Raw genomic sequence first — 17,845 nt, forward strand, 5'->3', positions numbered from 1 at the left:
GTCCCGGCCACTCCCGCCGGCCTCACCTGCGCAGGGCAGGTACCCAGCCCGCGGGCCTCCACCTCCTGCCCCTGTCCATCTTTACAACATCTGTTCTACTTTCACCCGAACCCAAGGACACAGCGCATGGTAGGCAATGTTAAAAGAAAGAGAAAAACAAAATGAAATCCAACATTTTAATTTTGATATAAATTATGTAAATATTTTTCAGAAGTATCTAAAATATTCCACTGTACAACATACCAAAATGGTATCTGAGAAGCTAGATGCAAACTGTAAATAAGGCACAAAATTTATTTATACTCATAATTGCATCCTAAGTTGTTTTATAAATCACATTTACAACACCCTATAAAGTCTGTATAGTCTGGATTACTCCTTCACATTTTCTGATATTTAAGCACGACATTCAAAAACATACTTCACAACATGGCCTCTCCTCCCTAAACCATTCACAAGATTAAATAAATACTAATTACTGAGTACTTGAGACCTGCTTTTCTTCAAGATGACAGAAGTCAGCTGCTTGTAATGAATACTATCAGAACGAGCAATTAACAAATTGCTTGGCATTCACCAAAGTGTGTTACTGAGTAAACGGAGTCTCTCAAGCAGCAATTTGATTGGCAGGCCGTGTTCTATGTCTCATCACTGTCATAGTCCTCTATCACTATGTCTTCTCCCTCTTCTTCCTCCAGGTCCCCTTTGGAGGAGAAGGGCTGAGGCTGACTGGCAGGCAGGTCACTCCCACTGTTCTGACTCAAAGGAAGAGACCAGGTCTCTGGGTCAGCAGTCTGAGAGGCTTCACCCTGAGCTTCCGGAGCAGGCTGTCCTCCACTATGGCGAAATTCATCCCCACCGTCAGGGTCGATCAACTCTCGGTCAGTCAGAGCTTCCATTTTCAACCTGTCAGATTCACAGTAACCAAACAGGAGAGTCCTTTAAACTGCAACCTAAGTGATCTTTCCACTTACACAAAATGCAAAGTGAATAAACCCTACTGCGTACAAGAGGGAAATGTCTCCAGCAAAGTTCCTACAGACTAATATTTATACATTAAAAATGAATGGAAAGCAGAAAGTAACCTCGGGAAAAATAAATGAGACTACATAAATTGTTCAACCTAATTTGTAATTTTAAAAATATAAACTAAAGCTGGGCATGGTACTCATAGGTTTAATACCAGCACTCAGGAAGCCAAGGCAGGCTATGGATCTCCGAATTCCAGGCCAGCCAAAACTACGTAAAGAGACCCTGTCTCAAAACAAACAACAACAAAACCAAACCTAAACTAAAAGAATGAACTTCACCCAGGGTGGCAGAGCCTGTTAACGCTAGCACTTGGGAGACTACACAAGAGAATGAGGAGTCAGTGTCTAGCCTCAGCTACGTAGTAAGACCCCCCCCCACCTCAAGACAACAAAGTTAATATTTTTACTTCCTGTTGTTATCTGCTAGAAACTGGAAAAAGATAATTTATTTTATTTTATTTTGTTTATAGGAAGTCAGATACCCTAGCCACAGTGACAGGCAGTTAGAAGCCACCTGGCGTGGGTGCTGGGAAACAAACTCAGGACCTAGAGGAATAGTCTGTACTCTCAACCAGTGAACCATCCTCTCTATAGCCATGGCTGTGTAGACCAGGCTGGCCTTGAGCGCATAGAGATCCACCTGCCTCTCCCTTCTGAGTGCTGGGATTAAAGGTGTGCCACCATGCCTCCAGCCATTTTTACTTTATGGACATTTACTGACTGTTCAAACACATTCAGTGGACATTTCAGTAAGACTTCTTCAGTAACTGAGATGGCCAGCTCACCTTCCAAAGTTTCTCTTCAAAGGAAGTCTTCCAATATCTTGGATAAAAGAAATCTGAGCTGAAAAGACATTTTAACAAAGTTTTAAATGCCACCATTTTAAAATTTACTTTTGCTGGGCTTTTACTTTTTACTTTAAAAAGTCAAATGTTTGAATACTTATATTTATAATAGCATGTATTGATGATGTAAGCTGGGTATTCCTGTGTCATTAATGTGCACATTTATACATGTAGGCAAAACATTTATACTCATAAAAACAAAAAGATATATACAGGCACTGAATAAGTATATGTAAGTAGGGCTGGGGAGATAACTCAATTGATAATGTTTGCCTTGCAGGCATTAAGACCAAAGTTCAATCCCAAGAATTTATATTTTTAAAAAGGTTCCTGTAGTCAGGCATTGGTAGCACAGGCCTTTAAATCCCAGCACTTGAGAGGCAGAGGCAGGTGGATCTCTGCGAGTTCGAGGCCAGCCTGGTTTACAGAGGACAGCTTCCAAAGCTACAGAGAAACCCTGCCCCAAAAAAAAACCAATTAAAATAAAATAAAATAAAAGGCACATGTAGGCAGGCAGTGGTGGCACACTCCTTTAATCCCAGTACTCTGGAGACAGATGCAGGTGGATCTCTGTGAGTTCAAGGTCAGTCTGGTCTACAGAGTAACAGGACAGCCAGGGCTACACAGAGAAACAAAACAAAACAAAACAAAACAAAAAAAGGGAATGGTGGACAGTAGCTAAGGAACAATACCTGAGGTTGATTTCTATGTACATGTGCACACATTGGCACACCACATAAAAAAGTACACATGTATATATTGATTACATAAGCAAATATACTTAGAAAACTGGCAGGTAACTTCATTGTTTAATGGGGGAGGTACATCTGGGATAATTTCACTGGTACAATATTCAGATTGCACCAGGAAGGCCCTAAATTTGATTCTAAGCACTTACAAACACAGAAAAACAAGCCTGCCCTGCAGCCCCCACAAAACAGTAACAACCACAAAGACCGAAGTGCAGATATGGAAAGAAAAAAGGCTAAACTCTTTGGGCTGGGCAGAAACTGAATGTTCTACTGTGGACTTATGTTATACATACAAATTTGTCTAGCTTCATTTTAACTGACAAAGCTTAGAAATGACACTGGGTTTTTTCCAGAGAGATGGCTCAACTGTTAAGTATGTTTACAGCAGAGGACACAAACTGTGTTCCCAGCATCAAGCAAGTCACAACCACCTGTAACGACAACTCTAGAGGATTAAACACCCTCTTTGCCCTCTGTGGCATTTGCACCCACATGCACATAACCCCCCTCCCCCCACACACACACAATTTAAAAACAGTAATAAAAAAAGCAGCATCAACTAGTCAAATGCGAACAATCTGCCATCAAAATAAACAAAAGGAGTCACACCTGAAGAAGCACCATTCCAGAGTCATTAGCAATAAACACCCCAAACTAAAACAAACAAGGATCAAAGCTATTCCTCATAGTATAATTCACAGACCAACACCAAAAAGGAATGAGTCCCAGACTGATAGCTGAGAATCCAGCATTGGACCGACTCAGACCCCCTGAACGTGGGTCTCAGCTAGAAGGCCTGGGCAGTCTAAGGGACCTCTGACAGTGGAACCAGGATATATTCCTGGTGCCCAAAAGGACTTTGGGGGCACATTCCCCATAGAGGGATACTCCCTTAGCCCAGAGGCAGGAGGGAGGACCTAGTCCCTACTTCAAATGACTTGACAGGATTTTGTTGATCCCTCCTGGAAGGCATCAACCTACATGTGGAGTGGGAGGGGGAATGGAATGGGGGATGGGAGGGAGGGGGAACTAGGATCAACATGTAAAATAAGAAAAAAAAGAAAGAAACAACAACAAAAAAGGAACCGAGAACCAGTTGTCAGCCCCTACAGACGAAAGCATCATGTGTGTGGAAGCTACAAGTACTCTGTAGGAAAGAAAACATGTTACCTTTATTTCGCATTGGAATGGTCAGCAGAGCAAGATACGGCAAGAGCTGAGTCTGAAGACATAAAGCTGGTAGGCAGAAGTCAAAAAAGAGTGCTTTTGCTGCCAGGCAATTTTCCCGATACTGTATGAGGAAAAAAGACAAGGAAAGGAAAATGAATTCTAAAGATGATTATACGAGGCATGGGGTACACACATTAATCTCAGCACTCAAGAGGCAGAGGTTGGCAGATCTTCCTAAGTTTGAGGCCAGCCTGGGCTTCATAGCAAGTTCCAGGCCAGCCAGAGAGCTGCATAATGAAATCCTATTTCAAACAAATACCAATTCTAACTGTATATAACTTCAATAACACTTTGGGTCTGGTTTCTTCTGGTGTATGATATTTTTGTTTATTAGTAAGTTTATTATTAATAAAGTTTAATAAAAAATTGAAAACAAAATCTCCCAAATCAAACAAAAATGGTTTTGAATTCATAGGTAAAGTTTTATATCACAAAGACTAAATTTATGTAGCATAAAGATACTTTTTTTATACAAACAGGCTGGTCTCCAACTTGGAATCCTCCTATTTCCACCTTCTGAGTGTGCAAATACACTTTACAGAATTTATCTGGGGCTGGAGAGATGCAAAGGTGTTGCCAATCCTGCAACCTGACTGAAACCCTTGAATCCATGTGTAGAAAGAGACTCTCTCAAGTCATCTTTGACAACTATGTTCTTCTTCCCAACATATTCTCTCTCTCTCTCTCTCTCTCTCTCTCACACACACACACACACACACACATAATTTTTTAAAGTTATTTAAATGTCCTAGCATTACCTAAGAGCATGTTACACGGACTGCAGCCTCACACATGTGCACTTACCAGGTGTTTTCATGGCATGGAGAGTCCTTGAGCAATGTCTGACCTATATTATACAATTTGACTTGTTTGATGAGAACACCTATGATGATTACACAGTGATAACTCAGTAAAGTTCTTAGGCTGTGTCTCTGTTCCAAGTAATGTGTAACTGTGCATTACTATAACTAGGGTAATCATGAGGTACTGCAACCAACCTCAAATTCACTGCTTCTTACTGAAATTTGTATCCTAAGGTTTCATTTTTAGTTTATCTAATTTTAGATTTTTTAATATAGGGTCTCCCCATGGACTTCAGGCTAGTACTCAAAGTTGTAACTATTTTGCCTCCAGTACTAAGACAACAGGTATAAGCTACCACACTGAACACTGTTATTTCATTCTCTCTCTGTCTCTCTGTGTGTGCTGTTTTTGTTTGTTTGTTTTATAGATAGGGTCTCTCTACATAACCTAGGCTGGCCTTGAACTCACAAAGGTCCTCCTACCTCTGCCACTTGAGATCTGGAATCGAAGGCATGAGCCACCACACCTAGCTATTATTTCTTAACTCTAAAAAAACTGAAGTTTTGGAGCTATCTTACTAAGAACCATGTATGTATGTGTGTGTGTGTGTGTGTGTGTGTGTATGTATGTATATACATATATATGTATATTTATGTATGTAAACATATACAAGTTTTTTTTTTTTTTTTTTTTTTTTTTTAGTTGTTAAAAAACAAAATAAGCTTAGCAAGGCAGCACAGGGTAGAAAGATCAGGAGTAATTCAGGGACAGTGATTCACAAGACTCTTAATTAAAAACCAAACCAAACAAACCAGCTTTGAGATATAATTACACATGACAAAGTTCATAGTGTCTTACTATGTAGTTAGTTCAGGTGGACTTGAACTCACGACCCTCTAACTTTAGCCAGCAGTGCTGACATTAAACGTACTTTTATTTATTTACTTATTTACTTATTTTACCTTTTTGTGTATTAGAAACCACTGGGGTTTGTGTAAAGGTCGAAAGCCTGCTCCTCCTCCTTGGCAGTGAGCGAATCCCCGGGCTTTATTGGAGTGCATCACACCTCTCGTAGCTACAGATGTGCTATATCCCCTGAGTAAAGAGCGTGTCTAGCAAGTGAGACAAGATGTGAACACACACGATTACACTATTGCTGGTAGTACTGAAACAAATTAAGACTTCATATACTTAGTTACTTTGCACATATGTTTTCCAACACCATCAAAGCCCTAAAAATACGGCTATAAAATTACTTAAACTCAACTGAGACAGGAATCAAAGGTACAACTGAGGAGGGTCTTTGGTAGGGTTGGGAGAAACAACATTTTGGGGGCAACTAGAAAATAATGATAACAGCCAGGAAGTGGTGCACACCTTTAATCCCAGCAGTAAGGAGGCAGAGGCAGGCAGGTCTCTGAGTCTGAGGCCAGCCTGGTCTACAGAGCGAGTTCCAGGACAGCCAGAGGTACATAGAGAAATCCTGTCTCGTTGCTTTTTAAAAGATTAGGTCACCTGGGTAAACCAGGCTAGTCTAAACCTGAAACCTCCTGCATCACCTTCCTGGGTACCAGAATCACAAATGTGTACCATGATGCCCAACCTAAATTCATAGTAACTAAATTAACAGCAACTTGATTAAGTGTGATAGGGTTGTAATTCTAACAGAATGGTGTCTTTATTTATGTGTTGCCTTTGCAATTATTTTCCCGTAGTATATATACATGAGAGATCAGGCCAATGTGGCAAAGTAGAAAAAAGTAAACAAAGGTTAAAGGTATGCTGGTTTTCAATGTACTGCTTTTCAACTGAACTGTAGATTTGAAATCTTCAAAATAAAACAGCAGTTCTGTGCAGACATGATAATGATAAAAACTGAAGGTGATGGATATGCAGACTACTGAGTTGATCACAACTTAATGCACACAAGAACCAGAGCACCACACTGTACCTCCTATATGTGCAAATACTATGTGGCAATCAAAAGTTTTACAAATAATTATTTGTTAAAAACTTAAATGAAGGAAAACAGTAACCATTAATTTTTAACATCTTTCTTTAGTTTTGTTGTTGTTATTTTTGTTTGTTTTTCATGACAGGGTTTCTTTGTGTAGCCCTGGCTGTCCTGGAACTTAATTTGTAGACCAATCTGGTTTCAAACTTAGAGATCCACATGCCTCTGTCTCCCAAGTGCTGGGATTAAAGGCTGCTGCCACATGGCTTTTAACTTTAATTACTAATGCTAATGATATATTTATAACTAGAAAAATATTGATGTATCAAACCAATGCTGAGTGCTGTCCAACTAAATACCTTACAAGAATGGAAATGTTTTATAGATGGGCTGTTCAATGTAATAGGTACTAGTCACATGAGGTTGTCAAGCACTAGAAATGCAGTTAGTGTGACTGAGGAACTGAATTCTAAAATTAGATTAAGTAGCTGTTGTACTCTCAGAACACGATTAAGACTATGAAAAAATACATAAGACATTTTGGCATGGCTAATGGACATGGCTGTTGTCTGAGATACTAGGTAGGTAAAAGACCACCTGAGTCCTGGAGTTTGAGACCACCCTAAGCAACATGGCAAGGCCCTACCTATCTCAAAACCCTAAAAGGGAAGGGGAGATAGCAGGAGACAGCACTTGTCAAGCAAAGCCTGATGACCTGAGTTTGACCCCTGGATCCTACAAAGAAGTGGAAAGAAAGCACCAACTCCACAGTTGTCCTCTGACATCCACCTGCCCCATGTTAACTAGAAGAAAATTAACGATCACTGTTCGTGGTGCAGGGGATCAAATCTAGGGCTTTGTGACCTAAGCACATGCTTTACCACTGAGTCACACAGCCAATACACACTTTATAGTTATTCTAAAAACATAAAAATTGGCTTGTTTTAATTTTCAATGACTCCCACATTTTCTGAGCTCATACCTCAGCACTTAAGGGCCCCTGCTGTTCCTCTTCCAGAGGACTTGAGTCTGGTTCCCAGCACCCAGATCAGATGGTTCAGAACTGTCTGTAACCAGGATGTGCACATATGCATGCAGACACACATCTACACATAATTAACAATAAGTCTTTAAAAAATGTTGAGGCTATGTTAATTTTAAAGTTAGAAAACAGAGGCTGGAGAGATGGCTCCATGTTAAGAGCATGGGTTACTCTTGAAGAAAAACCAGGTTTGGTTCCTAACACCCTCATGGGGGTTCTCAACCTTTCTATTAACTCCAGTTCCAGGGGATTCAACATCCTCTTTCGACCTCCATGAGAACAGGCACCTACGTGATATACGTATAGATACACACTCATACACATAAAATAAAATAAATAATATAAATAAAATTAGAAAAGAACAGAAAAAATTAGTACCATATTATCACCAGAAAAATCAAATAACCTCAGACTGTATTATAAACACTGGCTTGAATAATTAGTTTAGCACAGTAGGTGAGAATAACAACATACACAAAAGAGTTAAATCCCAACTTTCACCTGAAGAAATAAAAAACATACAAAAATATTTAAGTCAAATAATCTTACATTCCAGTCACCACCGAGGACATCTGCAAAGCTTAGAAACTCACTGGCTCTCACAAGATCATCTACTTCCACGAAGAAATCTATGTAGTTTTGGTGAAGGTATAAATTAAAAAAGTCTCCGGGCATATGTGACATTTCTACTATTTCCTATAAAAAGAGGCATAAATATATAAATTTTGGTGCAAATGAAGTGAGATGTTTATGCATATATAAAACACATATTAAGCCAAGGGTTACAAAAGCCCTTACTTACCTCAGGCTGAACAAGTAACGTGTCCCGTTCATGCTCTGACAAGTGGGCAGGCAAGCGAGGGGAGTCTAATTCTGTTAAAGGTGCTCCTACAAGAAAACTTTTGGGATTACTAAAGCCAATGTCATCTTCACAATCACAGCCCTTTCATAGGCGGATTTTTAATACTTAAGGTACTTTAATTTCAAAACACTAATGAAGTTGTTAAATATTAAAAACATCAAAACAAGTGAGTTTGACTACCACTACTAACAAGGGCAAAATTCAGATTCTGATTGGATTATAGTTTTTTTTGTTTGTTTGTTTTCTGTTTTTCCAAACAGGGTTTCTCTGTATAACAACCCTTGCTGTCTGGAGCTAGCTCTGCAGAACAGGCTGGCCTCAAACTAACAGAAATCCACCTGCCTCCACCTCCCTCGAGTACTGGGATTAAAGGTTTGTGCCACAACAGCCCAGCTGGATCGTAGCTTTCCTGAGCTTAAAATCTGACACATCTCAAAGTACTCCATTTCATCTTTCAGCTCTGGGCTGTTTTCTCCCTTTGCCCTGTCTCAGTACAGAAGGCTAAAGTGTTGTATTTACTGTGTAGGAAGAGGCTGTTCTACCTTCAGGAGCAGAAAAGCTACACCCCAAGGCAGACGTGAACACTGGGAAAGGCGTTCGGTGAGAATGGGTGCATTGAGTGAGGTGAGAAGGTGAGATGCCCAGAGGCAGATGGCTGTTTTTCTAGACTTTGCTTACATGGCATTTCCACTTTGAAATCAGTGTCTCTTCCTTCAGAATCACGTTGGTATTTACTATATAAAGAACAGAAGTTTGGGATTGTACTGAAAGGGAGGGCAGGGGTAGAAAGGCTAAATGGAACAAACAATACAGAAGACAGCAAAGGACATGTGTGGTTATGAGGACAGTGAGTTAGTGAAGAGGAGCCAAAGAAACCTGAAGCTACTTGGCACCTGGCCTAGGATCCCAGTATTTGGAACTGAGTATTATAATGGCTACCAACTTTTACCATTCAACCTTCCTAGAACCTTTAAAACAGTTCCTCATGTTGTGGTGACTCCAACCATAAAATTATTTCATTGCTACTTCATAACTGTAGTTCTACTACTGTTATGAATCTAATGTAAAATCTGTTTTCCAATGGTCTTGGCGTCCACGATGAAAGGATAATTTCCCACAGATTGAGAACTGCTGATCTGGATGGGCAGATGTTCTCAGGAAATTACAATTTACAGACATGAATATGGCCTACAGTAGTGGTTTTATGTTTACTGCAGTTGGAAAATGCTCCACACGGGTGAAAACATTTTCCTGCTACATCTTAACACTGACTCTGCAGTGTGTGGCTTCTAATAGTAACACATAATATAGTATTCTATTTCTGAAGTGATAGCACTGACTCTGCAGTGTGTGGCTTCTAACAATAACACATAACATAGCACTCTATTTCTGAAGTGAGAGTACTACACATAAAGAAAAAACGCAGAAACATTTCTTACTTTTAGAGTACAGAATTTTCCCCAGAGCTCTGAAGAGAAAGAGAGAAACATCTTTTCCACCGATAGCTTGGATCTCTTGATTTTCCAAAGCACTATTATGTTTCTTTCTTGGCTTTGATTTTGATCTCTCAGCATCCGATTTCGATGACATTCTTTTTTTCTTTGACCATAAATTGTTCTCTCCTAAATAATATACATCCAAATGATATTTTTAAAAATCAAAATATGAAAACTAAAACTAAGAGTATTTCATATAGTTGTGCCGAATATTCCAACCAAAACTTTTTTTCTAACAAGTAGTCACTTAATATGACCTTAACAAACGGCTCTCTCTATTGCTAACTATTAAAATGGAGTAAGTGTCATCTAGAATGGCCTTAGAGGCTGGAGAGATGGCTCAGCAGTTACGAGTACTGGCATATCCATCTACAACTCAAGACCCAGGAAATATGATGCCCTCTTCTGGCTTCTGTGGGTTCCAAGCACACGTGGTACACTGACATACATGCAGGCAAAACACCCATACACATACAAATTTTAAAAACAATATTAGAAAATAAAATAAATTATCATATAATTCCACTACCAAAAATATAGTATCTCATGGCATCACAATTTCCACAGACTTAATAACACAATAATGTAATCATATTGCCTCATTGTTCAGTGTTTTATGCAAGGTACTGTTTGCGATGAATGCTACACAATAAGTAATTTTACTGTCACAGAAATCCTATGGCGGTAGAAGATAATTATAGTATTATAAGTAAAAGGCTGAGATGGGCTAGTGAGATACCTAAAAGGTAAAAGTGCCAGCTAAGCAAGACTGAGAACGTGAGTTTGATTACAGGCATTCACTGATGTCCATTCACAACAACATATATACATACACACACACAAATAAATGTATGTAATAAAAAATAAAAATAAGTGACTTTTATAATTCTCCCATAAATCTTCATAAACATTATTATCCTCTTCTCCTTAACAATAGTGTGTTAATAATAAGCCAGGACTTCAAACTGTCCACTTTAGATTTCCTACTAATTCCTATACTGAACCTAAGCACATTCATACTTCCACAGGAATAGGTAGCATACAGACTGGCTTTAGTTGTGTTAGGGTACCATTTTTCTAAGGTTATTAAGCACACACATAGAGAATAGACCTATTACAATTGTGAATAAAAACACCAGAATTGCCAGGTGGTGGTTGCACATACCTTTAATCCCGTCGCTCGGGAGGCAGAGGCAGGCAGATCTCTGTGAGTTCCAGGACAGGCTCCAAAGCTACACAGAGAAACCCTATCTCACCTCCTCCTCCCAGAAATAACCCATCAGGATTTCAGATGGATTTTGAGAGATCAACAGATAGCTTTAATTTCAAGGTCAATTCTTCAAGCCATGTAAACAGTCTGCTAGATGATTAATAAGTACTATGCAGTCAGCTATAATTACTAGAATAAAAACATAACTCATCATTAGTAGTGCTACACTTTACTATGTCATGTTTATCTAATGAAGGAAATAAATGATTAAACATAAATTATTATGAAAAAGTTCAAAAGTTAATGTAATTAGGAAAAATACTAGAACCTATGAATCAATCATGTATAGAGGTCCTCATATGTATCAAGCACCAGGATAAGCATTCTACAAATATCATTTCATTTATCCTTAACATAGCCCCTATGTAAAAGGCAAGAAGATGAAAGCACAAAAAAGATGTAATCATTTGCATATGCTGAGCCAAGACTTTCCTGAGCCACATTACAAATAATTAAGATGGGCTGGAGAGGGGGCTGGAGAGATGGCTCAGTGTTAAGAGAACTGGCTGCTCTCCCAGAAGACCCAGCACCCATGTGGCAGCTCACACTCTAAGTCTGATTCCAGGGGACCCGGAACTCTCACATGGGCAAAACACCACATAAAACATGAATCCAGAAAAAAGAAAGAATTAAGAAATCTTTACGTAAATGAGTCATGTTTTATCTTGAAGCAGCTTTCTAAACAAATATTTGTATGTGTGCCTGTGTGTGTGAGATATGTAATGTGTACATGTACATGCCACAGTAAGCATAGGAAGCTAAGCAATAACCATAGCTCCAGTTCCAGGGGGATCTGCGCTCCACAGGCCCCTGTACACAAGTGTACATGTACACACAATTAAAATTAAAAAAGATTAAATCTAAAAATATTTATTCTGTAGGATTTGCCAAGCTGGAGGTTGAGGCAAAAAAAGTAAAAAGTTACAAGGTGAGAGCAATTCAGAAAGTTGTCCTGACCTACACTATATACTCAGAGACACAGAGAAATACATACTCCCTACCTACCAGAGATGATTTACAGGATAGACAGCAGAAACTTTTTTTTTTTGGCACAGGTTCTCTCTACATAGCCCTGGTTGTCTCAGAACTCACTCTGAAGACCAGGCTCACCTTGAACTCCAAATTCCGCCTACCTCTGCCTCCTGAGTGCTATTGAACTACAGGCATGTAATAACTACAAGATCAGTATAATGTAAATTTTAAAAGTTATGAATTATTCTACTTCTGGAGTATTCTATTAAAAATTCCTGACAGTGCTGCCTGAGGCAACTAAACTATAGCTAAGGAAGGACTACTTCATATCTAGTCTGAGCTGAGAATAGACAGCTCAGTGGCAAATACCTGCCCACCACATGGCAGACCCTGGGACTGATCCCTAGGCACTGTATCACAGAAGTTAAATGATGTAGCTCATGACTCTTAAGAGAAAGACACCTATCACTACTCTGTGAATATGTCTTCTGGTTAGTTACCCTTTGAAGAAGAGAACTGGAGGCTGTTTATTGCACTTCGGATATCACCAGAACACCCTTGACAGAGCAACTCCAGGGACGTTTTATCAGGAACGACAACTCTTCCTCCATTCTAAAATGAAGAGATTCAATTTTAAAACTTTTGTTAAAACAAAAATATATATACAACAAACTTAAACCCATCTTGAGAACTTAATATATACAAATTTGATTTTTTTTCAAATTTGAATGTCTAAAAACTTACACAGCCCAGGTATGATAGAACATGGCTATAGTCCCAGCATGTGAGAAGCTGAGGCAAAAGAATCCTAAATTCTAACCCACATGGATTACCTAAGGAGATCCTTTCTCAAAAAGCAATTTTGACTGTACATAGTCTATCCCACATCAGATCTTATAAAAAACAAATTCTCATAGAAAAATAGAACTATACTATAATCCTACAATTTACATATTTACTTTCTGATTAACCAAAGGTGTTTCAAAAATTACTTTTTCAAATGTCATTTTATTTTTTTAATTTTATGTGTGTATGTATGTTTTTTCCTGCATGCATGCACGTATGTGCCTAGCTAGTGTCCTCAGCAGTCAGAAGACAGCATCTGAGCCCCTGAAACTGAGTTACAAACAGTTATGAGCTTCCATGTAGGTGATGGAAACTGAAGCCAGGTCTTCAGAAAAAGCAGCCAGTTCTCTAATTGAGATTTCTCTCTATCCCTCAGAAATTCTTTATGAAATAGTTGTTTGTCTTCCCAAACCAAACTTTCTTATAGAATTAACATTTAGTGTGTATCTTTCCAGACTTTCTGTGTACATGTATCTATAAATATATTCAGGATCTCTAAGTCTATGCAAACATAAAGTGTTAATGGTTTATTGTCTTGTTTTGGTTTTTTGAGACAGGGTTTCACTGTGTAACAGTCCTGGCTATCCTGCAATTTTCTTTGTAGATCAGGCTGGCCTCAAACTCATGGAAACCCTACTGCCTCTACCTTCTGAATACTGGGATTAAAGGTACATGCCACTACCACCTGGCAGAGTTGTTAACCTAGGTAGAATTATGGTATTTGTTTTCTCTAAGTTTAATTTTTTAGCTAATACCAGAGATGGTTTTCATGTTAGTAACTTTAAATTTATTTCATTTTTAAAAATGTTATTTTTTTGAAGGGCTGGTAAGATGGGTGAGTAGGTAAAGGACTTGCTGCCAAGCCTGATGACCTCAATTCTATCCCTGAACTCATATGGTAGAAGAAGAGAGTTAACTCCTGTAAGTTGTACTCTGATCTCCACAAGTGCCTCGTGGCACACCTGCTCTCTCTATAAACAAATATACATGAACATAAGATAAGCAAAAGTGTGAAATATTTTCAATAATGCTGATATCCTTGTCAAATATTTTTTCCAATAAGGAACAATTACATTAATATCATAGTTTTGTATACAACTTTTGGCATTTTGGCAGGTCTGGGGATTGAAACCAGAGCCTTTCACAAGCCAGACAAAGATTATACCATGAAGCTACAGTCTCTGATTTTTCCAACTTTATATACACACAGAGAGAAACAGAGAATGTTAAGATGTGTATTTCTATAGCACTAGAGTGTCTGAAGTGTAATCCATCAACTATTTCTCCCAAGTTATATACCATATAAGTTGTGTTTTCCATAAGTCTTAAGTTAGAGTTACCTTACTAGCTTCTATAGTCATGATTCTATTAAGAAATTTCATCATAATTGTTGGTGCCACAGGGTTGAAACTGTAAAAAGAAAAAAAAATGATGCTTAAATGATTAATTTAAAAACACTTTAAACTAGGCAGTGATATTGCACATCCTTCATCCCCGCATTCAGGAGGCAGAGGCAAGTGATTTCTGAGTTTGAGGCCAGCCTGGCCTACAGAATGAGATCTAGGACACCAGGGCTACACAGAGAAACCCTGTCTCGGAAAAAAAACAAAACAAGAAAAGCATAAAAACAATCTCTTACCTAATGTTTGCAATAGAACACTCCTCTTGAATCTTTTTGGGAAAGAGTAACCACTGATTATTATCTCCACTGACACTGTCAGACATTATAAATACCAGAGGACACCGGCCAATCTGCACATACTTCCTAAAGTAACAAAATAAGGTTCAAATTCAAGCAGTTTAGCTGTTCATGCTAGGTAAACATTCTACCACTGAATTCAACCCCCACCTCTAATATGGAGTCTTAGAACGCTGGACTTCACTGACACTCACCTTAGAATTTCATGTAAAGCATGAGAGTCCCGATAAAACTGGTTAGGTAAATCCTGTTGAACATTTGGGACAAATATTAGCTCAGTGATATTCCATTGCATATTTACTTTTAAACATTTGTCAAGAAAAAACATTATTTATCCAATGTAGCTTGATCACAATTTTCAGAGAAATTTAAGGAAATGTATTGTCATTAAGGAAGCTAACTTTCCACAGATTTCCTTTCCTTTTCTATACAGATGGCCCTGCAGTAGAAAACTATGTTAACATACAGCTAAACATACACTACTCTGTCTATGACTCCTGAAAAAACCTTCAGGTCTCTGCTATCACAAAGCCACTATTAATGTATCTCACAACTGTTGATACAGCTGCTCTAGCAGAATTATAAAAGTTGTACTTACTTCAACCAGAATTATCTTCTTATCAGTTGTCAGATCATCTCCGAGCATCTGCAGTTTGCTATACTTGGTGGCTCTTAACAGAAAGTCATTGAAGACTGCTATCTGAGATTGGTATGGAACTGTGTAGACTTTGGATTCTGAAAAAAAACAAACAAACAAACAAAAAAAAAACCCCACACATTTATCACTTTATTTTCAAATCATATGCATGAATATTATATATGCAAACACATCAAATTCACTTATATGATACAACTTACAATACTGAAGACTACCTTAAAATTATTTGAAATGTCTTAAATTTAAGTATCATTTCAAAAGGCTAGTATGATGGGCAAGAATAATTTTTCTATTCCAATGAAAGTCACATAAAGTTAATTGTCTTCAAAACTAGCTGCTGGGCCTGAGAGACTGCTCAGCAGTTAAGAGAGAGGGCTGGGGTTAATTCTTAGCACCCACATGACAGTTTACAACTGCCCATAATGCCAGTTCAAGGAAAGTCAGTGTTGTCTTCCAGCCACTGGTGGACAGCAGCACCCGTGGTACACACACATACATGCAAGCAGAATACTGATACAAATAAAATAAAAATAAGACCTACTCACTAAAAAAAGTTGTTATTGCTTTGATCACAGAACATAGAGAAATCAAACAGGCACCAAGACAGAGGTTTCCTTCCATTTGGCTAGCCTGCATATGTGCCAGAAGGTACTATGCAGGGTGCTGTAGGAGAATTGTCATCATGTCTTACTCTTTTATACACCCTATGTGCTATGCACGCAAAAAGGACTCACTACTGTAATAGTGATGCTTCACAGTTGGATTTGTGGTCTGCTGCAAATGGAAGCAATGAAAAGTATTACTTTTATTACAATAATGTGAAGTAGGAGCCAGGCATGGTGCACACCTTTAATCCCAGCACTCAGGAGGCAGAGGCAGGCAGACCTCTGTGAGTTGAGTCCAGCCTGGTCTACAGAGTCCCAGGACTGCTATGGCTGTTACACAGAGAAACCTTGTCCAAAAAAAAAAAAAAAAAAAATCGAAAGGAAAAATTCAATAAATTAGGGTCAGGGTAGGGTTAAAAACAAAACAAAACAAGAGCTGGAGAGATGGCTCAGCTCTTCCAGAGGTCCTGAGTTCAATTCCCAGCAACCACACTGTGGCTCAAACCATCTACAATGAGGATGCCCTCTTCTGTTGTATAGGCAGAACATTGTATACATAGTAAATAAATAAATCTTAAAAAAAAAAAAAAAGGATAGTACTTAGAAATTTAACCTAACAACTTAAAAAAAATAAAAAAACAAAACAAAAATAGGAAGTAATACAAGCCTAGTCAAAACCAGTTACCAGGGAAGTCACAGCCGATCATAGAGAAGCTACGGCTCTTGTTTTGTTAAAGGGCTATAATATGCCCATCAAATTGCCTTCTAAATAATTATATTTACACCTACAGATTAATATGGCCATTAGCTTGTTGGAGAAGCCCCTCTTTGTACAGTGGTAACTGGAGAGACTCATTACTGGCTAAAGTTATGAAAATTTAAGGGATTGTTAAATGTGTAGCCATAAACAGCATTTTTTTGGTTTTTCAAGACAGGGTTTCTCTATGTAGCTTTGGAGCCTGTCCTGAAACTCACTCTGTAGACCAGACTGGCCTCACGAGATCTGCCTGGCCCTGCCTCCCAAGTGCTGGGATTAAAGATGTACAAAATGTTCGCTACCTACACCTGGCTCATCTTTTTTTTTTTTAATTTAGTTATTTATTTTATGTATGGGTGCTCTATCTACATGTACACCTTTATGTCAGAAGAAGGCATCAAATTCCACTACAAATGGTTGTGAGCCACCATGTACTTACTGGGAATTGAACTCAGGTCCTCTGAAAGAGCAGCCAGTGCTCTTAACTGCTGAGCTATCTCTCCAACAAAACATCTTTATCACCCCCTTCAAGGCTCAGAACACATCATGAAAGAGCGGAGGAAGGAACAGAGGTGGAATGCTATCTTCAGATCATATCACTACTGGATTTTTGTTTTTTTGTCTCTCAACACAGGCCTAGCTGTCCCAGAATTCACTATGTAGATCAAGCAGGCCTCGAACTCAAAGAGAGTCTCCTTGCCTCTCTCTGCCTTCTAAGCCCTGGAATTATAAGTGTGCCCAACCATGCCTAGCTTCACTACTAGATTTTAAATTTTTGTTTGGGTTTTTTGTTTTGTTTTTTGAGGGTTTCACTATGTAGCCCTAGTTAGCCTGTTATTGACTATATAAACCAAGGTGGCTTTGAGTTCACTGAGGTCCTCCTGCCTCTGATCAAAGGTATGTCACCAACTCTGGAGTTTAAGAATAGTCAACATTAAAATAAAGCTTGTCCTTCTACACCGATCTTTTGATTCAAAGCAGCTTAGGAGTGTTGGCTACTCCCAGTTTAGATACTCTACAGC

The 17,845-nt window shown here is 38.6% G+C and overlaps 1 protein-coding gene across 1 annotated transcript in view; it reads right to left on the reverse strand.

The window, feature by feature from the left end:
* Positions 1-162: 162 nt before the first annotated feature.
* The window catches only part of Rad17 (RAD17 checkpoint clamp loader component), a 29,902-nt gene continuing 12,219 nt past the window's right edge, over positions 163-17,845 (reverse strand). The window contains exons 6-17 of the mRNA XM_051182850.1: positions 15,402-15,538; positions 14,998-15,050; positions 14,744-14,869; positions 14,445-14,514; positions 12,759-12,870; positions 9,960-10,142; positions 8,461-8,546; positions 8,208-8,354; positions 5,625-5,774; positions 3,799-3,919; positions 1,817-1,874; positions 163-906 (exon numbers count right to left, since the gene is read on the reverse strand). Coding sequence (XP_051038807.1) covers positions 639-906; positions 1,817-1,874; positions 3,799-3,919; positions 5,625-5,774; positions 8,208-8,354; positions 8,461-8,546; positions 9,960-10,142; positions 12,759-12,870; positions 14,445-14,514; positions 14,744-14,869; positions 14,998-15,050; positions 15,402-15,538 — 1,511 coding nt within the window. The 3' untranslated portion in view covers positions 163-638. The remainder of the gene's footprint in view (positions 907-1,816; positions 1,875-3,798; positions 3,920-5,624; positions 5,775-8,207; positions 8,355-8,460; positions 8,547-9,959; positions 10,143-12,758; positions 12,871-14,444; positions 14,515-14,743; positions 14,870-14,997; positions 15,051-15,401; positions 15,539-17,845) is intronic.

The sequence above is a fragment of the Phodopus roborovskii genome, unplaced genomic scaffold (genome assembly GCF_943737965.1).
Source record: "Phodopus roborovskii unplaced genomic scaffold, PHOROB, whole genome shotgun sequence".
Classification (NCBI taxonomy): domain Eukaryota; kingdom Metazoa; phylum Chordata; class Mammalia; order Rodentia; family Cricetidae; genus Phodopus; species Phodopus roborovskii.